The sequence below is a fragment of the Entelurus aequoreus genome, linkage group LG25, assembly GCF_033978785.1.
Source record: "Entelurus aequoreus isolate RoL-2023_Sb linkage group LG25, RoL_Eaeq_v1.1, whole genome shotgun sequence".
In the NCBI taxonomy this organism is placed as follows: Eukaryota; Metazoa; Chordata; class Actinopteri; order Syngnathiformes; family Syngnathidae; genus Entelurus; species Entelurus aequoreus.
The window spans coordinates 32,976,734-33,001,750 of record NC_084755.1 but is presented as its reverse complement, the minus strand read 5'-3'; the positions used below and the strand labels follow the sequence as shown (position 1 = coordinate 33,001,750).

General features: G+C 41.1%; 1 protein-coding gene across 1 annotated transcript in view; it reads left to right on the top strand.

The window, feature by feature from the left end:
* Positions 1–25,017, top strand: part of smg1 (SMG1 nonsense mediated mRNA decay associated PI3K related kinase) — a 119,403-nt gene that overhangs the window by 93,261 nt on the left and 1,125 nt on the right. Inside the window, 9 exon segments of the mRNA XM_062036999.1 lie at positions 5,092–5,301; positions 7,196–7,333; positions 8,889–9,041; positions 9,121–9,300; positions 14,386–14,613; positions 14,686–14,897; positions 14,984–15,084; positions 16,566–16,739; positions 20,402–20,508. Coding sequence (XP_061892983.1) covers positions 5,092–5,301; positions 7,196–7,333; positions 8,889–9,041; positions 9,121–9,300; positions 14,386–14,613; positions 14,686–14,897; positions 14,984–15,084; positions 16,566–16,739; positions 20,402–20,508 — 1,503 coding nt within the window.

Here is a 25,017-nt window from a genome sequence, read left to right as displayed (position 1 = left end):
TACGTAGTTTGCCGCCAATGTATTTCTTGTGAAGTGTATAAAAAGGAGTATGGAAGCTGGACAAATAAGATGCCAAAAACCAACCACTTTCATATGGTATTGGACAGAAAGGAGGACTTTTTTCTCCTCCATTTGAAAATGCGAACTTAATCATCAATATTGTCTGATTCCAATCAATGCAAGTCATCAGAATCAGGTAATACTAGGGATGATGTTTGATAAGAAATTATCGAGTTCGAGCCTATTATCGAATCCTCTTATCGGACCGATTCCTTATCGATTCTCTTATCGAGTCCAGATAGGTTGTTGTATATGGAAAAAAACACACAATATTTGGTTTAACAAAAGCTCACTTTTATTATATAAGAAAACAATTTAATCTAATAAATAAATAAATATTGACTGTTACCCCCCCAATAAAATAAAATAAAATAAATAAATATTGACTGTTTTTACCCAAAGTATATTAAGTGGGATTTATAAGAAAAACAAATATATACAGTAACACAAAAACAACCTGTCTCTGTGATCACTATAGGTGTATAAATAATAATATAGTGTTAAATAAAATCAGTCCCTTGGGCACAAAACTGAAAATAATACAGCTCTCCAAAAAGTGCAGTTCTGCTGCTATTTGACATAACTGTTTGTTATGATGCTTTGACATTTTTGCACTTTATTTCTTTATTGAAAGAAAATTCTATGAAGAGAAAAGTTATTTGCAAATGTGGTTACAATGCTAAAAAATGAAAAGTTAAAGCTAAAAAAAGAAATATACTTTATTGAGTTAACATTATTTCTTTATAGGGGGAAAGATGTTATGAGCTAGGGAATATAACAACTACACTACCCAGCATGCAACGGGAGTGACGAGAGCATGCGCGGTAGCCCCGAAAAGTGTTGTTGCATATCGTCACCCGGCAGCTAAGAATGAGCACGCTGTGAAAGTAAACGTCAAGAACTCAGCCAACACGCCTCGTCTGCATTATTTATAATTAGACAGACAACACATATACAGTGTGATTTTGTTTTGTTTACAAGGAAAGAAAAACAAAAGTTAAAAAAGGGAGATGGCATATATGTATGTGCTGCGGTTGCTTTAAGAACGTTGCGACAGCTGCCGTAAAGGAGGTGCGTTGCTAGCCTGGTTGCTATGTTTCCGGTTGGTCGTAAAAGTGTTCTTCATGTGTTTGCTCAAATCTCTCAGTAAAGTTATTCATTGGATTATACCTTTTGTTTTGAACTTTATTACACATTGGAGCGCTTTTTCCCATCCATTTTTTTCCTGCTTTCGCTATTTGCACCTAATGACTGAGCTACGTGACGCCATTTCTTGTGATGTCACACGGAGCATTTCTGGTCGGGACGGGATTCGTTCCGAGGGATTCGAATAAAGAACCAACTCTTTTTCTTTACTATAGTGGTCTCGATAACGGGTACCGGTTCTCAAAAAGGGATTCGAGTCCGAGGACTTGGTTCTTTTCTTATCGAACAACCGGGAAAACCGGTTTCGAGTATCATCCCTAGGTAATACACCAACTTATATTCTTGTCTTCAGGAAAGAAAGGAATCTTATGTGTTAAGCATGCTTGTATTATCATTAAACACATTTAACTTGTTAACAAAAACATCTCTTTCATAAATAAATAAATATAAATTATATATATGAATGGGTTATATCCCCTTGACTTGGTCAATTGAAAAGTATCCCACCTGCAGAAAAAGTGTGGGCACCCCTGGTCTAGATAGGCTTTGGTGTACATTTTGCTCCAGCAGTCAATTTTATAGCCCATTTTTAAAAATCTGTCTACAAGATGTTTGATTCTGGAGGCTTTCACAGATTGCAAATGTAAACATGCCTCACCTTCTCCAAAAGTATCATAAATTATCTTTTGAAAATGTATCTAGTCACGTCCGTTGTGTCCTTGGGCAAGACACTTCACCCTTGCTCCTGATGGCTGCTGGTTAGCGCCTTGCATGGCAGCTCCCGCCATCAGTGTGTGAATGTGTGTGTGAATGGGTGAATGTGGAAATACTGTCAAAGCGCTTTGAGTACCTAGAAGGTAGAAAAGCGCTATACAAGTATAACCCATTTATCATTTATTTATTAAATATATATCTTGAAGTAGTCTCCGCTATTCCCCCACCCCCGACACCGTCAAAAATAAACTTCTTAAACAGTATATGTGTACCACCTGCACACATACTTGCCAACCCTCCCGATTTTCCCGGGAGACTCCCAAATTTCAGTGCCCCTCCCGAAAATCTCCCGGGGCAACCATTCTCCCAAATTCCACCCGTACAACAATATTGGGGGCGTGCCTTAAAGGCACTGTCTATAGTGTCCGCTTTTCCTCCATACGAACAGCGTGCTGGCCCAGTCACATAATATATGCGGCTTTTACACACACATACACTACCGTTCAAAAGTTTGGGGTCACATTGAAATGTCCTTATTTTTGAAGGAAAAGCACTGTACTTTTCAATGAAGATAACTTTAAACTAGTCTTAACTTTAAAGAAATACACTCTATACATTGCTAATGTGGTAAATGACTATTCTAGCTGCAAATGTCTGGTTTTTGGTGCAATATCTACATAGGTGTATAGAGGCCCATTTCCAGCAACCATCACTCCAGTGTTCTAATGGTACAATGTGTTTGCTCATTGGCTCAGAAGGCTGATTGATGATTAGAAAACCCTTGTGCAATCATGTTCACACATCTGAAAACAGTTTAGCTCGTTACAGAAGCTACAAAACTGACCTTCCTTTGAGCAGATTGAGTTTCTGGAGCATCACATTTGTGGGGTCAATTAAACGCTCAATGGCCAGAAAAAGAGAACTTTCATCTGAAACTCGACAGTCTATTCTTGTTCTGGCTATTCCACAAAATTGTTTGGGTGACCCCAAACCTTTGAACAGTAGTGTAAGTGATTGCAATCCATACTTGATCAACAGCCATACAGGTCACACTGAGGGTGACCGTATAAACAACTTTAACACTGTTACAAATATGCGCCACACTGTGAACTCACACCAAACAAGAATGACAAACACATTTCGAGAGAATATCAGCACCGTAACACAACATAAACACAACGGAACAAATATCCAGAATCCCTTGCAGCCCTAACTCTTCCGGGACGCTACAATATACACTCTCCCCGCTACCACCAAACCCCCCACCGCACCCCTCATCTCCCGAATTCGGAGGTCTCAAGGTTGGCAAGTATGCTTGCACACTGACCGATCGATTCAGACTTTCTTAGTTATGCACATGCCACAATTAGATTAAAAACACATTTGATCCTTCCTTTTTTGTGTTTTCCTATTGCCTGAAGCTCCTTTCCACCTTTGCTAAGAGCTTGACTTAATGTCTAAATAAGTATAACCACCTTGCTGAGACGCCAGTGCTTGCATGTTAACTTGTGAACTTAGCCAGAGACGTAAGGAGAATAGGAGTTGTTTTTAATCTACGTAAAATGATATGTATATTTCATACTTACATCAAACAAAGCTGCTGGGGTAATTTTGTTGTATGTTTTTACTACAGTACAATGACAATAAAGCTTTCGTACTTGCGGAAACAATCCATAAAAAAGAAATGGTATGGGTGCATTTTGTTAGTTGTTGTGGTAATACTGCTATGCTTTTAATCTGAAGCTTACTTTGCCCTGAACAGGAAGTCATTGTGTACACGTTTTGATGTTGTTAGTATGTAGAAGGTAGATATGTCGCTGTTGTTTCACGCCGCTTAGCAATAAAGATAGTTTAAAAATAGGGCTGTGAATCTTTGGGCGCCACGCGATTCGATTCGAATGTCAGGGCTAACGGTTCGATTTAGACTCGATTTTCTATTCATAACGATTCTGGCTCCAAAATCAACACTCTGTTAATAAGATTGGATGCCAGTTCTATGATTAACTACATTCCTCTATAAAATAGATGAACAGCTCTGATAAATTTCTATATTATTTAAAAGAAAACTGGTTTTGTTTCATAAAAATTCTACCCAAACATTTAATGAAGTCAAATGTAAATAAGGCAACAAATGTAGTATCCCACACTTCTCTTTTCTAAAGTAAATCTGTAGAGCAGATACGGGCATCGGCATCATTTGCCGAAGAGGCTGGACAGGACAGATTTATTTAAAAAAATATATACAGTATTTTTCGGACTATATGTCGGTTTTTTTCATAGTTTGGCCGGGGGTGCGATTTATACTCAGGAGCGACTTATGTGTGAAATTATTAACACATTACCTTAAAATATCAAATAATATTATTTAGCTCATTCACGTAAGAGACTAGACGTATAAGATTTCATAGGATTTAGCGATTAGGAGTGACAGATTGTTTGGTAAACGTATAGCATGTTCTATATGTTATAGTTATTTGAATGACTCTTACCATAATATGTTACGTTAACATACCAGGCACGTTCTCAGTTGGTTATTTATGCCTCATATAACGTACACTTATTCAGCCTGTTGTTCACCAATTTTTATTTATTTTAAATTGCCTTTCAAATGTCTATTCTTGGTGTTGGCTTTTATCAAATAAATTTCCCCCAAAAATGCGACTTATACTCCAGTGCGACTTATATATGTTTTTTGCCTTCTTTATTATGCATTTTCGGCCGGTGCAACTTATACTCCGGAGCGACTTATAGTCCGAAAAATACGGTATATATTTTTTTTACTATTAAGAATTGTTACAAGTAAGAATCACGATTAATTTGAAAATACATTTTTTACACACCTATTTAACAAGACCACAAAAAATAAATTAAAATGACTATAATAAAAAATATCCCATTTGGGTTTCTAATTTTATGTCAACAAAATGGGACATTCTTGTAATAAAAATAACATAGTGGACCAGGATTTGATGAGTTTGTAAACAGGTAGTTGACTTAAATGAAATCCTATGCATCAGTACATATTATTTTTGAATGTACTTTGCATTATTTTGTCACATTGAAGTTGTTTATATGTATGTCGAATTAGTACTGATTTTGACGCACCTGGTCGGTGTAAACAAAAGGATCATGGCAAGCAGTACTCCTAACCACTCCTTTATGTTTTGGTAGGTCTCTCTGGATGAGCTTTGTAAGAAAGGAGCTGAGCAGAGTCTGGCATCGGGCCGGGTCTCCCAACTGCTGCTGAACAGAGCCACAGTGCTGGCCGCCTCTTACGACACAGCCTGGAAGAAGTTGGACCTGCTGCGAAGGTTAGATGGCAACCTGGATGCCGCCAAGGCCAGCTTGCAGAGGCTTCAGCTGCACATGGCCATGTTTCAGGTACTCGCTAGTGGCTGAGAAAATGTTCATGTCCCGTGAAAAAACTGTTTCAGCATTGAGTTTTAAGTTCATGTTTTAAAGAATGACGATACAGGCTCATAGTTGCTGCCGTCATCTAAAATTATTTACCACTAATAGTAGAGATGTTCGATAATGGCTTTTTTGCAGATATCGGATATCCCGATATTGTCCAACTCTTAATTACCGATTCCTGATATCAACCAATACCAATATAAACAGTCGTGGAATTAACACATTATTATGCCTAATTTTGTTGTGATGCCCCGCTGGATGCATTAAACAATGTAACTTTACCATGAATTGATTAACGTGGACCCCGACTTAAACAAGTTGAAAAACTTATTGGGGTGTTGCCATTTAGTGGTCAATTGTACGGAATATGTACTGTGCAATCTACTAATAAAAGTCTCAATCAATCAATCAATCAAAAACAAGGTTTTTCAAAATAAGAGAACATCTTCAACTCCAGTTATGGAAAAAAGTGCCAACATGGCACTGCCATATTTATTATTGAAGTCACAGAGTGCATTATTTTTTTTAACATGCCTCAAAACAGCAGTTTGGAATTTGGGACATGCTCTCCCTGAGGTAATCCTGATACCCACTACAACCATGGGAAATACTATACTTTGACTTTCACAAAGTGCATTATTTTTTATTTTTTTTAAACATGCCTCAAAACAACAGCTACCAGAACGGCTTCAGTCCAGAGTATACTAGAGCATACTTGCCAACCTTGAGACCTCCGAATTCGGGAGATGGGGGCGGTGGGGTTGAGGTGGGGGGGGAGTTTGGTGGGAGCGGGGGGTTTATATTGTAGCGTCCCGGAAGAGTTAGTGCTGTAAGGGGTTCTGGGTATTTGTTCTGTTGTGTTTATGTTGTGTTACGGTGCGGATGTTCTCCCAAAAAGTGTTTCTCATTATTGTTTGGTGTGGGTTCACAGTGTGGCGCATATTTGTAACAGTGTTAAAGTTGTTTATACGGTCCACCCTCAGTGTGACCTGTATGGCTGTTGATCAAGTATGCCTTGCATTCACTTGTGTGTGTGTAAAAGCCGCATATATTATGTGACTGGGCCGGCACGCTGTTTGTATGGAGGAAAAGCAGACGTGGTGACAGGTTGTAGAGGACGCTAAAGGCACACCCCCGATAATGTTGTCCGGGTGGAAATCGGTAGAGTGGTTGCCCCGGGAGATTTTCGGGAGGGGAACTGAAATTCGGGAGTCTCCCGGGAAAATCGGGAGGTTAATACCGATACCAATAATTTCCGATATTACATTTTAAAGCATTTATCGGCCGATAATATCGGCAGGCCGATATTATCGGACATCTCTAACTAATAGGCATTAGTGTAGATTCCTGCTATAATGACAAGCGAGAACCATACAAAAGACCTAAAAAGGCTGTGATTTGCTGTGATTTCATAAAGGGTTTCAAAAAAGATTGGAAAAGCTTGTATCAAATTATATTAAGTTAAAAAAAAAAAAAACCTGTTCCATAAAGTTTAAAAAAAAAAAAAGGTCAGAATTATAATAAACAAAAACAAAACAAAAAACACACATAGGGCCATGTAAAACAAAGTAGCGGGCCTCCCAGCCTTGAGTTTGCCTTTCACGGTTTCAAAACACATTTTGTTTTCCACATTAAAAAAAACATTACCAGTAAGCAACCAGTATTGTCAGAGCCTTGTATTCATAACTGCAGCACTCTTCCCCGTCCAGGTAGCGCAATCGAACCACTTTCTATTTAAGTACTAACAGAACATGCAAATATGCCTCGAAGCAAATGCAAACCACAAATGGGCCAATTTCGGTTTGGTCGTATTGTTAGTTTTTGCTTGTTTTAAAACAGTGTCAATGTGTGTCTCCTCCAGTGGCAGCATGAAGATGTCCTTGGTCCCAATAATCAGGCTCTGAGTGTCAACATTCCTCCTCGCGCTGTCATTCTCAGCAACATGAAGAAGAAGCTGTACAAATTGAGTCAGGATGAGGGAGCCATTGTGGCGATTCAGGTTTGTCATTTGACATACTGTACATCTTCCTCCATTACATATAACATACTGCTAAAACACCACACTTATGATCATTTGCTCTTTCTGCCTGCATGCGCTCAGAATTTATGGTTCTATATTTATATTAAAACATCCATCTTACTGATAATTTGATACTTTTTGTTAAGTGATTACACTTGTGCAACCCTCGGGCCTAAAACGGGCATTACATGTGTTCTTTGTGATATGATTGTTCAGTTTTAAGTAGGGATGTCCGATAATGGCTTTTTTGCCGATATCCCGATATTGTCCAACTCTTAATTACCGATACCGATATCAACCAATACTGATATATACAGTCGTGGAATTAACACATTATTATGCCTAATTTGGACAACCAGGTGTGGTGAAGATAAGGTCGTTTTTAAAAAAAATAATAAAATAAAAAAAGTAAAACAATATAAAAACAGTTACATAGAAACTAGTAATTAATGAAAATTAGTAAAATTAACTGTTAAAGGTTAGTACTATTAGTGGACCAGCAGCATGCACAATCATGTGTGCTTACGGACTGTATCCCTTGCAGACTGTATTGATATATATTGATATATAATGTAGGAACCCGAATATTAATAACAGAAAGAAACAACCATTTTGTGTGAATGAGTGTAAATGAGGGAGGGAGGTATTTTGGGTTGGTGCACTAATTGCAAGTGTATCTTGTGTTTTTTATGTTGATTTAATAAAATAAATAAATAAATAAAAACATTTTTGAAAGCATTTATCGGTCGATAATATCGGCAGGCCGATATTATCGGCCGATAAATGCTTTCTGGTTTTAAGGTTAGTGGTCTGAAATGTTGTCAGGTACGTAGTTTGCTTCTTAAAAAAAAGTTTTTTTAACAAAAGCGGACTGCATGCAAACACATGTGTGCGTATATATATATATATATATATATATATATATATATATATATATATATATATATATATATATATATATATATATATATATATATATATATATATATATACAGATTTTGACAATTACAAGAAACTATTTGGTTTATTTGTGGCCCTCAACCACTAGAAATTCTCAGAGCCTTGATGAGCATAAATTAGTTAAACTGCCAGTTATTTATAACATGTCAGATACTGTATATAAAAGACTTGTGTGAACGCGATAAATTGCCTGCTTTCCCATTCTAGCTCAGTCGGCACTGTAAAATTATCTGTTTTGTCTACTGTATCAAAATCAATGTTGTCATGAATTACCTGACTTCAAATATTCCACTTATTTTTAGAAATATCGCATGTATTGCATTTTCCCTTAAAAAGTTATTTACAAAAAGACCATTAAGCAATCAAAAATGATGAAAACTTATATGATTTGATAAATCTGAAGATGTTAAAAGATTGCAAGTGTTGAAAGTAAAATAAAAAAACATTTATTGCTGACCTATGACCCTTTTGGATCCTTAGAGCAAGTGTGTATAGTCAATCTTAAGCTTGTACAAAAGGTTAATTAAATATGTTGAGCAACAGTTGATTTCCTGTATATGACTGGTCTCTCCAGGAGAAGCTAGCCTCACTGGAGGCGAGCATCGAGCAGCGTCTTAAGTGGGCAGGCGGGGCAAATCCAACCCTGGCCCCTGTTCTGCAGGACTTTGAGATGACTATCAGGGAGAGGCGAGCCATGGTGGCCAGAGAAAACCAGCGTGCAAGTCAGGTAATTAAAAAACTGACACCAAGGGCCTGTTCACAAAGCCTGAAGATGAAATTAATTCTAAAGATGTCTTGTCGTTCAGGTCACCTTCTTGTGTTCCACCATCCTGAACTTCGAAGGCCTTCGCACTCGATCACCTGAGGCTCTTAGCATGGACTCAGCATTGTTTGAGCTGTTGAAACGCTGCCAGCAGACGTGCTCTTTCGCTGCACAGTTTAGTAGCACTGTGTCTCAGTTGGAGCTGGAACTTTTGCACAGACTGGTGAGTTTTCATGTCTCACACTGGATAGTCAACGGACAGCAATCACACTTTATGGTCTATATTGAACTTTTACTAAATTCATACGTTTTCTGTGTATCAATACTGGCTAAAATAAAGTGGAAATTTCAGTCCCTTATAAATAAACGTGCCTCTGGTGTGCTTTGCCATGACGTTTTTAGAGATGTACAATTTTGGGATGTCATTGTTTGATTAGCAAATGCACTAATACCTAGGGGTGTAACGGTATGTGTATTTGTATTGAACCGTTTCGCTACGGAGGTGTACCGAACAAGTTTCCACACGGACATATTAAGTAGCGTAACGCACGTTGTGTTAACAATGCACACCGAGGCACAACACACGGCATGCTAGCAGCCAACGGGCTACGATAGACTGACCATACGTCCTCTTTTCACCGGACATGTCCTCTTTTGCGGAGCTGTCTGGGCGGAGTTTCTTAAATGCCTCAAATGTCTGGCATTTTGAGTTAGGGTTGCGTTTATTTTCAATGTACGTTCAGGGTTAAGAGGGGGTTAAAAACAAAACAAATTGTGCGCGCAGCAGCATTGGTGAGGGAGGGGCAGAGACAGAGAGAGAGAGAGTTATGATAAACGCGCATGTGTCGCCAGGCTCTGCTTTTTATCCATAGATTTATCAGATTTAATTTTTTATTATCTATAGCAGGGGTGTCAAAAGTGTGCCCCGGAGGCCATTTGCGGCCCACAGCTAATGTTTTAAAGGCCCACGGCACATTCTAAAAATACTATTAAAATAAACAAAAACATAACAAAAGTGAAATAAAAAAGCTTAAAGGTTAAATGTAATTTAGAAAAAGTTGCAATGTTGACTAATAAAACAAAGCTGTTTTTTTTCTTTCAAACTGTCATTGCTCAAAATATAATATTGAATCAAAATCAATGTTATTATGAATTATTGACCTATCCAACGTTCCCATTACTTCACATCAAATATTCCACTAAGAAAAATATTTTTGGTGGAAGATTTTGCAAATTTGGTAAATAAATAACCCAAAAATGTATATTTTGTTGTTTTCTTACTGTACCGAAAATGAACCGAACCGTGACCTCTAAACCGAGGAAATTTTTGTGTACCGTTATACCCCTACTAGTACCCCTTTTGTCCAAGTACTTCCGCTTCGTATTTGGTTACAGGCTGAACGATCCATTGTTTCTAATTCAAATTGTGATTTTATATAATGCAATTGTGCCCGCCAAAGCTTTTATTTTGCCACATTCCTGACTGACCTAGGATTTTTTGCCAAATGATTTACACATACATGCCGCCTCCCTACTAGATTGTCATGATTAGTCGACATAATCGTCCATGAAAATCAGTCTCAAGCAATTTTTGATGCGGACAAGACAGCTTAGAATCTCAGCAAGTTCGCTTCAGAAAGTAGTTCCTAACTGGTGCAATCAGCAGCCATCGCACACACACTATTGGGTAATAATGAACATTAAATAAAGTGACAATCCTCACCAATCACAAACCTACAGTGCCCTGTTTGTCGACAAGGAAGGACACAGCCATTGACGCACATTCAATCGCTTCATTAACTATCAGTAAAAACCTTCCTCCAGCACCTGTCAACAATCTCCTTCTAGTCCGCAGACTACCATTGCTGAGCTAAAACAGCAGTTCCCCACACATTCATTTATTTGTGGCGGCCCGCCACGAAAGAATTATGTCCGCCACAAATAAAAAAAATTTAAAACTTTTATTTTTTTTGTATTTTTTTTTTTTTGGTCCTGTCCAGCTTCTCAGGCAAATCCTATAGTTGATGTAGATGCCCATATAGGCTGTTCGGATTTACTTTACAAAAGAGAAGTGTAGGATACTTCTCTTGTTGCCTTTGACCACAACTGTTTTCTGTTTATTTGTTACTGACTGTGGCAGGACACCTCTGCCTCTGTTTCACTTTATGTTGCTGGTAAATAATATGGTTGTAGAAGTAGGCTAAAGTTAAATTATTTGGTATGCACTAATTAAAGGGGTAGAGCTTTAAGAGACATTTTAGCTTTTATATTTTATAAGATATATTTTTTTTAAGAACCACAATTAAAAAATATATTTCAGTGAATAACTTATTGTTCAAATCTGTATATAAATATGTACATAGTGTTGTAATTATACTGTAAAATGGATGGATGGACGTTTAAAACAAAACTGTTATTATTAATTAGTAAGTATACATTTTTTGAGCCTTTTTAGAGAAAATCATATCATTGTAGTAAATTATCCAAATTACTCGATGATGTCATGGTGACCACGCCCCCACCGCCACAGGTATCTTGGCAGTTTATGGGAAACACTGAACAGCCAATGAGTGCAGCCTCATATGGCAGCAAGCATAGCCTTTCAAAGGCACGCACTCTTCTCTCATGAAACATCTCCCAACTGCGTACGCCACAAATGTGAAAGTAAAAATAAAAAAAAGTTAAGCATTTTTACTGTATCCCTAGTAATTAATTACATCTATTAAATGACAATTCCGTTAGTAAGTCAATTACTTTTTTGGGAATGTAACGAGTCACTGTAATTACTTTTTTAAAGTAATTTTCATAACACTGCTTGTAACACAATTTGCATAGGCAACTCTTTTTGATTAGAATGTTATATTTTTTAAATGATGCAGCGGGCCTCATAAATGGCGCTGCGGTTAAAATGACGTGGCGGGCCACATCAAATGGCAAGGAGGGCTACCTCAAATTGCGTGGCGGGCCACGTTAGTTTGACACCTGAGGTCAAGAACTTTGGTTCTCAAACTTTTTTCACCAAGTATACTTGGCTCTACAGGAAGCACCATAATGACCAACATTAAGTACAGTAGCTTAATAAGCCTAAGTAGTCATTAAAAACACAAGTTTTATTTATCAAGTATATTTAATAATATATTTAATAATGGATCGGTTCGCAGCTGAGTATGAAGCGACTGGGATGAGAATCAGCACCTCCAAGTCCGAGTCCATGGTTCTCGCCCGGAAAAGGGTGGAGTGCCATCTCCGGGTTGCGGAGGAGACCATGCCTCAAGTGGAGGAGTTCAAGTACCTTGGAGTCTTGTTCACGAGTGAGGGAAGAGTGGATCGTGAGATCGACAGGCGGATCGGTGCGGCGTCTTCAGTAATGCGGACGCTGTATCAATCCGTTGTGGTGAAGAAGGAGCTGAGCCGGAAGGCAAAGCTCGCAATTTACCGGTCGATCTACGTTCCCATCCTCACCTATGGTCATGAGCTTTGGGTTATGACCGAAAGGACAAGATCACGGGTACAAGCGGCCGAAATGAGTTTCCTCCGCCGGGTGGCGGGGCTCTCCCTTAGAGATAGGGTGAGAAGCTCTGCCATCCGGGAGGAGCTCAAAGTAAAGCTGCTGCTCCTCCACATCGAGAGGAGCCAGTTGAGGTGGTTCGGGCATCTGGTCAGGATGCCACCCGAACGCCTCCCTAGGGAGGTGTTTAGGGCACGTCCGACCGGTAGGAGGCCACGGGGAAGACCCAGGACATGTTGGGAAGACTATGTCTCCCGGCTGGCCTGGGAACGCCTCGGGATCCCCTGGGAAGAGCTGGACGAAGTGGCTGGGGAGAGGGAAGTCTGGGTTTCCCTGCTTAGGCTGCTGCCCCCGCGACCCGACTTCGGACAAGCGGAAGAAGATGGATGGATGGATGGATGGATGGATTTAATAATTTTGGCCACTGTAAAATTACACACAGTTTGAACAGTAACACTGTGTTTGAATATAGGTAAATAAAACGCGGTACCTAAATAATGAATGGCATATAACTAGATGGAGCCCGCGTACCACTAGTGCTTTTCGCACCACAGTTTAAGAATCATTGGTCTAGAGCAGAGGTGTCCAAACTTTTAGACTGGGGGGGCCGTATTGGACTTAAAAAAATGGGGTGTATGTATATATATATACAGTATATATATATACAATTACACATTATTATAATTGGATATTAAGAGCATGAAAATTCAACTCCTACCTTGTTTACTTCCGTGACAACCTCCTTGAGGTTTTTTAAATCAATCAGAAATATCAAGCAGCTAAAATGCGGCAAACATGGATAAGTGTGAAGAGTGTTTTGCATGGTTCCCATCATCCCTTGTAATGGATTTAAATGGGTGTCATTTTGATTTCTTTGTTGATTAGACCGTTTTTATAATACCCACAAAGTTCAATGAGCAGGTTGTTATGTGTGACCATGTTTGTTGATTTTTTTTACTTTTTTTGGTACCATGACTAGGGAAGGTTGTTTGGACCGTGTCATTTAAGTACTGTACTTCATTTATTTGAAACTTCATTTAATGGCAGAGTTACTTTCGTCGGCCACCAGATGGTGATAAAATGGTAGCAATCACATTATTGGATATTTAAATATATGCTCCTGGTCAAATTGTTCTGTTCATTGAACAAATGCCGACTTGCGGGTCATGAAGACGCAGGCGGGCAGTGGCGTTTGGACACCTTTTAATCTAGCGAGAGAGAGTACTGCAACTCCATGAGACAAAGCAATTACACTGAGCATACATGTTACAAAAACGGACAGTACATTGTTTTTAGTAATATCAATTTACAGGCTCTGGTCTCTAATAATAATAATAATAATACATTTGACTTATAAGGCGCCTTTCTGGGCACTCAAGGACACCGTACAAAATCAAAACAATAAAATCAAATTGGATAAAAACAACAACAACAACAACAAGAAAGAGAGAGAAGATAAGATGATTACAATGAATAAGCAGTCAGGAATAGGTGTGTTTTCAGTCTTGATTTGAAGAGGGATATTGAGTGTAAGTTACGAAGGTCTGATGGTAAAGAGTTCCAAAGATGTGGGGCAGAGCGGCTGAAAGCTCGGGCACCCATGGTGGACAGTTTAAATAAGGGGACAGTGAGATGGATGGATAAGGGGAACGTGAGGGTTCATATAACAGTCCTGTTAACATTTCTTACCTAAACTCCTCATTGTAATATTAAAAAAGTGGATTGTATCTGCTGCATTTTCCATTAGTTCTGCATAATATCGTCTGGCCTGTTTTAATTGTCTTTGTGTGGTCGCTACAGAGTCCAGTGCTGGACTTCCCTATCGGCAGCCCCGATTGGCTGAGCTATGCTCAGAGACAGCTTGAGGAGGAGCTGAGTACGGAGCAAAGGACGCAGGAGGAGCGAGAGCAGCAACTGGAGTCCAGTGCTGAAAACATACAACTCCTCGTTGACTCCATTAAGACCATTTTGTCAGCCCACAACCGCCAACTTGCTGACGTCAAACACTTGCTCAAAGCCATGGCTAAGGTAGAGTTTTTTTTATTTATTTATTTATTATTAATTTACCTATTTTGATATAACTATCTTTCTTGTAAACAGGACGAGGAGGCAGCACTGGCCGACGGCGAAGAAGTGGCCTACGAGGGCAGCGTGCGTTACTTCCTGATGGAGTATAAGGCGTGGCAGGACAACATCCAGGTTGTTTTGTTCACAGTCATTCAGGCTAGTGGTCAGCCGCGCAATCAGGAGCAGTTGGAATTGCTGGAAGAGATCCCCACCACTGTGAAAGAGCTCCAGTCCCAGAGCCAGAGGTACTTTCACTTTCATATGCACAACTACGTTTTTGACTTTATTGGTGTGAATCTCACATTTATGCCCTGCGCTTGCTTCACGACAGTGTGTATAATGGCCTGGTGGGCTTCGCATCCCCACTGGTGACCGAAAGAGAGAATGACTGTGCAAGCCCCATAACAGTCGCACAGACGAGCTTTGCAGCAGGTAAAATTGATCAAATCAAACCTTTAAAGGCCTACTGAAAGCCACTACTACCGACCACGCAGTCTTATAGTTTATATATCAATGATGAAATCTTAACATTGCAACACATGCCAATACGGCCGGGTTAACTTATAAAGTGCAATTTTAAATTTCCCGCTAAACTTCCGGTTGAAAATGTCTATGTATGATGACGTTTGCGCGTGACGTCAATCGTTGAAACGGGAAGTATGCGGACACATTGAATCCTATACAAAAAACTCTGTTTTCATCTCAAAATTCCACAGTATTCTGGACATCTGTGTTGGTGAATCTTTTGCAATTTGTTTAATGAACAATGAAAACTGCAAAGAAGAAAGTTGTAGGTGGGATCGGTGTATTAGTGGCGGACTACAGCAACACAACCAGGAGGACTGAGAGATGGATAGCAGACGCGCTAGCCGCCGAACTCACCTTAACTTCCTCCGTCTCCGGGCCACCGACCGCATTTGTGATCGGGTGAAGTCCTTCGTCGCACCGTCGATCGCTGGAACGCAGGTGAGCACGGGTGTTGATGAGCAGATGAGGGCTGGCTGGCGTAGGTGGATAGCTAATGTTTTTAGTATAGCTCTGTGAGGTCCGGTTGCTAAGTTAGCTTCAATGGCGTCGTTAGCAACAGCATTGTTAATCTTCGCCAGGCTGGAAAGCATTAACCGTGTAGTTACAGGTCCATGGTTTAATAGTATTGTTGATTTTCTATCTATCCTTCCAGTCAGGGGTTTATTTCTTTTGTTTCTATATGCAGTTAAGCACGATGCTATCACGTTAGCTCCGTAGCTAAAGTGTTTCGCCGATGTATTGTCGTGGAGATAAAAGTCACTGTGAATGTCCATTTCACGTTCTCGACTCTCATTTTCAAGAGGATATAGTATCCGAGGTGGTTTAAAATACAAATTCGTGATCCACAATAGAAAAAGGAGAGAGTGTGGAATCCAATGAGCCAGCTTGTACCTAAGTTACGGTCAGAGCGAAAAAAGATATGTCTTGCACTGCATTCTAGTCCTTCACTCTAACGTTCCTCATCCACGAATCTTTCATCCTCGCTCAAATTAATGGGGTAATCGTCGCTTTCTCGGTCCGAATCGCTCTAGCTGCATTGAAAACAATGGGGAAATGTGAGGAGCCTTTCAACCTGTGACGTCACGCTACTTCCGGTACAGGCAAGGCTTTTTTTATCAGTGACCAAAAGTTGCAACTTTATCGTCGATGTTCTCTACTAAATCCTTTCAGCAAAAATATGGCAATATCGCGAAATGATCAAGTATGACACATAGAATGGATCTGCTATCCCCGTTTAAATAAAACAATTTCATTTCAGTAGGCCTTTAATTGGTTTTATTTTGTGATGTGACACCAGGCATACATCTGCTACTGTACCATGCAGACAGTAGACCTAAGTTTAATTCAATATTTCAATAAATGTGTCTCCTGTGCATTGACTCAAGCTGTTAGATGCAGTGGCGTGAAGACTCAGCCAGAGTCCATGTCCCAGAATGCACGGAAGGCCTTGCCACGTAACCTGGGAACCCCCACGGACACCCCGCCCAGCACACTGATGAACAGCAAAGGCCTCAACCCCAGTCCGAAGAGGGCTGTACGAGACCCCAAAACCGGAAAAGGTACCAGTTACTAGTAACAACATGGTTAGAGTGTCCGCCCTGAGATCGGTAGGTTGTGAGTTTAATCACCAAAGACTATAAAAATGGGACCCATACCTCCCTGCTTTGTACTCAGCATCAAGGGTTGGAATTGGGGGTTAAATCACCAAAAATGATTCCCGGGAGCGGCCACCGCTGCTGCCCACTGCTCCCCTCACCTTCTAGGGGGTTAACAAGGGGATGAGTCAAATGCAGAGGACAAATTTCACCACACCTAGCACTATCATTGGTACTTTAACTTTAACATCAGAATTAGACTACTTTATTGATGCCGGGGGAGGTATAGTCAGTCATTGACTGTTTAATTGGTGCACTTCTGTACTTCTGTGCTGAAAACAAAGTTTTGTTGTACTTGTGCAATGACAATAAAGACCTACCTACCTACCTACCTACCTACCTACCTTACTAAGCAGTGTTAGTTTTGTTGACTAACATTTTTCATCTTAGTTATCTCCAACGACCTATTTTTCCCTGACCAAAATAAGACAACTCATCAAAACCAATGCAACTTGACTTAGACAATAAGGAAATCAACTGACGGATTAGTCAACAAATAAAAATGAGATGTAAAATGTTGACCAAAGTGAAATCCAATCACCAAAGTTCGCGATATATCCAGTCACAGCTCATTAACAGTGCATGTATGAACGCAGGGCCGGGAGTGAGATCCAATCAGGTGCTTTTCTTTGAGATAGAGAGGTAGAGGTGGGAATCTTTGAGCACTTGACGATTCGATTACAGTGCAGGAGCTACAATTCGATTATAGATCCATCCATCCATCCATTTTATACCGCTTATTCGCTTCGGGGACGCTGGAGCCTATCTCAGCTACAATCGGGTGGAAGGCGGGGTACACCCTGGACAAGTCGCCACCTCATCGCAGGGCCAACACAGATAGACAGACAACATTCACACTCACATTCACACACTAGGGCCAATTAGTGTTGCCAATCAACCTATCCCCAGGTGCATGTCTTTGGTTATAGATCATTTATGCAAATATAAATATTGTATATAGTCGAACCTCAGATTCAAGAGGAGCAATGTGGATTCAGTCCTGGTCGTGGAACAACTGACCAACTCTTTACGCTTGCGGGAATCCTGGAGAAGGCCTGGGAGTATGCCTATCCAGTCTACATGTGTTTTGTGGATTTGGAGAAGGCGTATGACCGCGTCCCCCGAGAGATCTTGTGGGAGGTGCTGAGGGAGTACGGAGTGAGGGGAACCCTGTTGAGGGCCATCCAATCTCTGTACAACCAAAGCGAGAGTTGTGTCCGAGTGCTTGGATGTAAGTCGGATCCGTTTCCAGTGGGGGTTGGTCTCCGCCAGGGCTGCGCTCTGTCACCTATCCTGTTTGTGATTTTCATGGACAGGATTTCTAGGCGGAGTCGTGGCAATGGCGGAGAGGGTATACGTCTCGGGGGGCTAAAGGTTGCGTCACTGCTGTTTGCAGATGATGTGGTCCTGATGGCACCTTCGGTTCGTGACCTTCAGCTCTCACTGGATCGGTTCGCAGCCGAGTGTTCAGCGGCTGAAATGAGGATCAGCATCTCCAAATCTGAGGCCATGGTTCTCAGCAGGAAACCGATGGTTTGTACAGTCCGGGTAGGGCACAAGACCCTGTTCCAGGTGGAGGAGTTTAAGTATCTCGGGGTCTTGTTCACGAGTGAGGGAAAGATGGAGAAGGAAATCAGCCGGAGAATCGGAGCAGCTGGGGCAGTATTGCAGTCTCTCTGCCGCACTCTTGTGACGAAACGAGAGCTGAGCCAGAAGGCAAAGCTCTCGGTCTACCGAGCTATCTACATTCCTACTCTCACCTATGGTCATGAAGTGTGGGTAATGACCGAAAGAATAAGATCGCGGATACAAGCGGCCGAAATGAGTTTCCTCAGAAGGGTGGCTGGCATCTCCCTTAGAGATAGGGTGAGAAGTGCAGTCACCCGAGAGAGACTCGGAGTAGAGCCGCTGCTCCTTCGCTTGGAAAGGAGCCAGCTTAGGTGGTTCGGGCGTCTTGTGCGGATGCCTCATGAGCGTCTCCCTAGGGAGGTCCTTGTTGCACGTCCCACTGGGAGGAGGCCCCGCGGCAGGCCAAGGACCAGATGGGTGGATTACATCTCCTCTCTGGCCTGGGAACGCTTCGGGATTCCCCAGGAGGAAGTCGCAAATGTTGCTCTGGAGAGGGAAGTCTTGGGGTCTCTGCTGGAGCTGCTGTCCCCACGACCCGATTCCGGATAAGCGGTTGAAGATGGATGGATGGATGGAAATATTGTATATTAATATTATATTGTTTATGTATCGTATATTATATATTCTAAATGCATTATTTATTTATTTTTAAATAATATTAGTAATATTTCTACAAGACTCCTTTGGCTACTGACATGCGTCATTTCCGTTTTTTGGATTAGTGCGCACGGCATAGATGTTTGGATGAGACGAGATACTGTGACAACTGTTGTAGCCTACTAAGAGAACAAATAAATACAGGTTCCTACTTGGCAAGCAGGCATCCTTTATTTTATATCTGTGCCTTGTAAAACCACAAAATGTTCAGACACTTTGGCCCCAGTCTCCATAGACGTGCGGCTCAAAGACGTGTGTCATCCATCTGTGGCCAGCAGTCAGACTGTATTGATACTGTCTTTCCTGACTTATTTCCTCTTTTTAGCTGGTTACGTTCTTTTGTAACGGAGTTGGATTTCTCACCGCCAAAACAATTCTGTATACCGTATTTTTTGGACTATAAATCGCAGTTTTTTTCATAGTTTGGCCGGGGGTACGACTTATACTCAGGAGCGACTTGTGTGAAATTATTAACACATTACCGTAAAATATCAAATAATATTATTTAGCTCATTCACGTAAGAGACTAGACGTATAAGATTTCATGGGATTTAGCGATTAGGAGTGACAGATTGTTTGGTAAACGTATAGCATGTTCTATATGTTATAGTTATTTGAATGACTCTTACCATAATATGTTACGTTAACATACCAGGCACGTTCTCAGTTGGTTATTTATGCCTCATATAACGTACACTTATTCAGCCTGTTGTTCACTATTCTTTATTTATTTTAAATTGCCTTTCAAATGTCTATTCTTGGTGTTGGCTTTTATCAAATACATTTCCCCAAAAAATGCGACTTATACGCCAGTGCGACTTATATATGTTTTTTTCCTTCTTTATTATGCATTTTCGGCCGGTGCGACTTATACTCCGGGGCGATTTATAATCCGAAAAATACGTTACTCAGACTTGTGTGTTTTTGCAGATTCGTCTTATCAAAATAAAAGAAAAAAGAGCGGGAGGTGCAACAGAAAGTAAACTACCATTTTTAAAGCTTTGGCATAGGACCAAATATATTTTCTTCTTTCATGATAGACTTCCGAGCTGTTTTTCATCCTTCTTTTGGACTTTTGGGTGAAGTGCAGACTACCCACAGGACTGGTCGCCAGTCAGTACAGAGCACAAATAGACAGAAACATTACTCTCAAATTCAATCTTACACTGAGCGGGAATCGATCCCCCGCTAGTCAACACTGTCTGTGACCTTACCTGTTTTTCTGTATTTGTTACTGTACTACATTGCAAAAACAAGACCCGCTTCTTGTTGTATTGCAGCGGTCCAGGAGAGAAACTCGTATGCTGTCAGTGTGTGGAAGAGAGTGAAAGCCAAGCTGGAGGGCAGAGACATCGATCCAAACCGCAGGATGAGTGTCACTGAGCAGGTAAGCATGTTGTCACACAATATCAAGCAAGACGTCGTCTTTTTAATCATTGGCCCACAACGTCCTGCTAAAGTTATTCTCCTACTAACTAGAACTAAACCAGGGAGGACAGTTTTAGTTTACAAACCCATCAATCAATGTTTACTTATATAGGCCTAAATCACAAGTGTCTCAAAGGGCTGCACAAGCCACAACGACATCCTCGGTTCAGAGCCCACATAAGGGCAAGGAAAAACTCACAACCCAGTGGGATGTCAATGTGAATGACTATGAGAAACCTTGGAGAGGACCGCAGATGTGGGTGACCCCCCCCCCCCCCCCCAGGGGAGACCGGATGCAATGGACGTCGAGTGGGTCTAGCATAATATTGTGAGAGTCCAGTCCATAGTGGATCTAACATAATAGTGAGAGTCCAGTCCATAGTGGATCTAACATAATAGTGAGAGTCCAGTCCATAGTGGATCTAACATAATAGTGAGAGTCTAGTCCATAGTGGATCTAATATAATAGTGAGAGTCCAGTCCGTAGTGGATCTAACATAATAGTGAGAGTCCAGTCCGTAGTGGATCTAACATAATAGTGAGAGTCCAGTCCATAGTGGATCTAACATAATAGTGAGAGTCCAGTCCGTAGTGGATCTAACATAATAGTGAGAGTCCAGTCCATAGTAGGGCTGCAACTAACGATTAATTTGATAATCGATTAATCTGTCGATTATTACTTCGATTAATAATCGGATAAAAGAGACAAACTACATTTTTATCCTTTCCAGTATTTTATTGGAAAAAAAAACAGCATACTGGCACCATGTTGTGGACATTGGGGGTGCAGCATACACCAATAATAACACAGAAATGTAACTCATCAGAACTGAATCAGATATTGTACACGTTTCTGTTGTGAATAATAAAGGATTCATTTTAGGCTGCCTCTGAATAATAGCATGAAATATTCCAGCACCTTCATAACGTTTAGTTATACTAAAGCGTCACTCAAATCTAAATATATTTATATAGCTTTATCGGCCCGGCTACATTGATCCATTATGAAACCAACCTGAGATATTTCTGTCCGTTACGTTTATTTCAAAATTGGTAACCGTGCGTTTTCTCTCTCAAAATGGAGTCAAATGTGCCGGAGACACATTATCAGCCCCGCGTTGCAACAAAGGCATAACTAACGTTACTCACAAAAAAGCTGAACTTATGAATGCCTGTTGCCACTATGGACTTAAAAAGTTACGTACTGTGAGTTCCCTTCATCCATGGATCCAACATGTTTCTTCTTCAGGTGCTCCTGAAGCAATGTTGTACTTCCGTGCCATTTTGCAGGAAACGGTCTTCTTTGAAGTCTTTAAAGTAAAGTGTTCCCACACTTTCGACGACTTAGGTCGTACACTTTTCTCCATTGAAGCAATAACCTCAGGATGTTTCTCCGCTAAACTATCTGTAGTGTTTTCCTGCGCCATTTTTCGAATTTTTCCAGCAAAGGAGACGCCGTCGTCACGTGAGCTGTACATGACACATCATTGGCTAGCTTACGCCACCTCATGAGACGTAGCCTCACCGCCGCCCTGGCGCTGTTTTGTACTGTTTTTGTACTTATTTTGATTATTGTTTCTCAGCCATTTGTAAATGTTGCAGTTTATAAATAAAGGTTTATAAAACAAAACAAAAAAAACAAAAACAAAAAAAAAGCCTCCGCGCGTGCGCATAGCATAGTTCCAACGAATCGATGACTAAATTAATCGCCAACTATTTTGGTAATCGATTTAATCGATTAGTTGTTGCAGCCCTAGTCCATAGTGGATCTAACATAATAGTGAGAGTCCAGTCCATAGTGGATCTAACATAATAGTGAGAATCCAGTCCATAGTGGATCTAACATAATAGTGAGAGTCCAGTCCATAGTGGATCTAACATAATAGTGAGAGTCCAGTCCATAGTGGATCTAGCATAATAGTGAGAGTCCAGTCCGTAGTGGGGCCAGCAGGAGACCATCCCGAGCGGAGACGGGTCAGCAGCGCAGCGATGTCCCCAACCGATGCACAGGCGAGCGGTCCACCCCGGGTCCAGCCAGCACTTCATCCATGGCCACCAGGACCTTCGTATAGTGAGGCACATGCACTAACCCCTGTCCCACCGTGCTGCCCTATTTGTACAATATAAAGTCATCTACAGTACTGTATATCAAACAAAATATCTCTCTATTAACAAGCTAAAACAACAAAAATGACAAGCTCAACTGTAGGCGCTGCTCTATACGCACACACACAGAAGTTGCTTTGGTGCCCTTACAAACGATCAGAAATCACAAAAGTTCTTAACTTTAACAACCATATTGTTACAATAAAACATTTAAAGTAATATCCACTTACTGTACATATCGGCAAAGGAGCAGCTCACAAGAGGAGAGTAAGGAGCAGACAGAGGGGGGTAAGGGCAGTGTGTGTGTGTGTGTCTCTACTACGGGGACGGCGTGGCGCAGTTGGGAGAACTTGAGGGTTCCTGGTTCAATCCCCACCTTCTACCATCCTAGTCACGTCCGTTGTGTCCTTGAGCAACACCCTTCACCCTTGCTCCTGATGGGTCCTGGTTAGCGCCTTGCATGGCAGCTCCCGCCATCAGTGTGTGAATGTGTGTGTGAATGTGTGAAAGGGGAAATAGTGTCAAAGCGCTTTGAGTTCCTTAAAAAAAAAGGTAGAAAAGCGCTATACAAGTACAACCCATTTACCATCTACTCTTGGAAGAGGCACCGCTGAACGAGAGGTAGTAGTCTTTTCCTCCGCTGTGACATAAGTTCGCTTTGGCATCTTTTTCCAAAAAAGACAGTTGTCATCACAATCAAAAATTTAAGACACATGCTTGGCACACAGAGGCAAATTTGACGCGATCTAAATGTTTGTGAGCCAAAAAGTTTGCAAATAGGTGGGTTCATGAGTAGAAGTTGCACCGTATGTTTGTGTTGTTGCTCACTGCTTAGCGATAATGAGGAAGTTAAAGGCCTACTGAAATAATTTGTTTTTATTTAAACGGGGATAGCTGATCCATTCTATGTGTCATACTTGATCATTTCGCGATATTGCCATATTTTTGCTGAAAGGATTTAGTAGAGAACATCGACGATACAACTTTTGGTCGCTGATAAAAAAGCCTTGCCTGTACCGGAAGTAGCGTGACGTCACAGGTTGAAGGGCTCCTCACATTTCCCCATTGTTTACACCAGCAGCGAGAGCGATTCGGACAGAGAAAGCGACGATTACCCCATTAATTTGAGCGAGGATGAAAGATTCGTGGATGAGGAACGTGAGAGTGAAGGACTAGCGTGCAGTGCAGGACGTATCTTTTTTCGCTCTGACCGTAACTTAAGTAAAAGGGCTCATTGAATTCCACACTTTCTCCTTTTTCTGTTGTGGATCACGGATTTGTATTTTAAACCACCTCGGATACTATATCCTCTTGAAAATGAGAGTCGAGAACGCGAAATGGACATTCACAGTGACTTTTATCTCCACGACAATACATCGGTGAAGCTCTTTAGCTACGGAGCTAACGTGATAGCATCGGGCTTAAATGCAGATAGAAACAAAAGAAATAAGCCCCTGACTGGAAGGATAGACAGAAGATCAACAATACTACTATCAGGAGACACCGAACCAAACACTGGACCTGTAACTACACGGTTAATGCTGTGCCACCTGTCGAAGCCTAGCAATGCTGTTGCTAACGACGCCATTGAAGCTGACTTAGCTACGGGACCTCGTCAGAGCTATGATAAAAACATTAGCGCTCCACCTACGCCAGCCCTCATCTGCTCAACACCCGTGCTCACCTGCGTTCCAGCAATCGACGGCGCGACGAAGGACTTCACCCGATCATCGATGCGGTCGGCGGCTAGCGTCGGATAGCGTGTCTGCTATCCAACTCAAAGTCCTCCTGGTTGTGTTGCTGCAGCCAGCCGCTAATACACCGATCCCACCTACAGCTTTCTTCTTTGCAGTCTCCATTGTTCATTAAACAAATTGCAAAAGATTCACCAACACAGATGTCCAGAATACTGTGGAATTTTGCGATGAAAACAGCTGTTTGTATTGAGATACAATGTGTCCAAATACTTCCGTTTCAACCATTGACGTCACGCGCAAACGTCATCATACATAGACGTTTTCAACCGGAAGTTTCGCGGGAAATTTAAAATTGCACTTTATAAGTTAACCCGGCCGTATTGGCATGTGTTGCAATGTTAAGATTTCATCATTGATATATAAACTATCAGACTGCGTGGTCGGCAGTAGTGGCTTTCAGTAGGCCTTTAACTAACACATGTCGACATAAACAAACTCATTTTGCAAAGAAATCCCCTTTGACTCACAATTTTAATGTTGACAGAAGCAATCGTCCTTGCATGTCGACTTAAGCGTGCAGTTTTTAGTCACAAGAAGGCGGTCGACAAGGACATGGACGAGTTCCCAATCAGCAACAGGTTTTGAGGTTTGTTGTTTGACCGTAG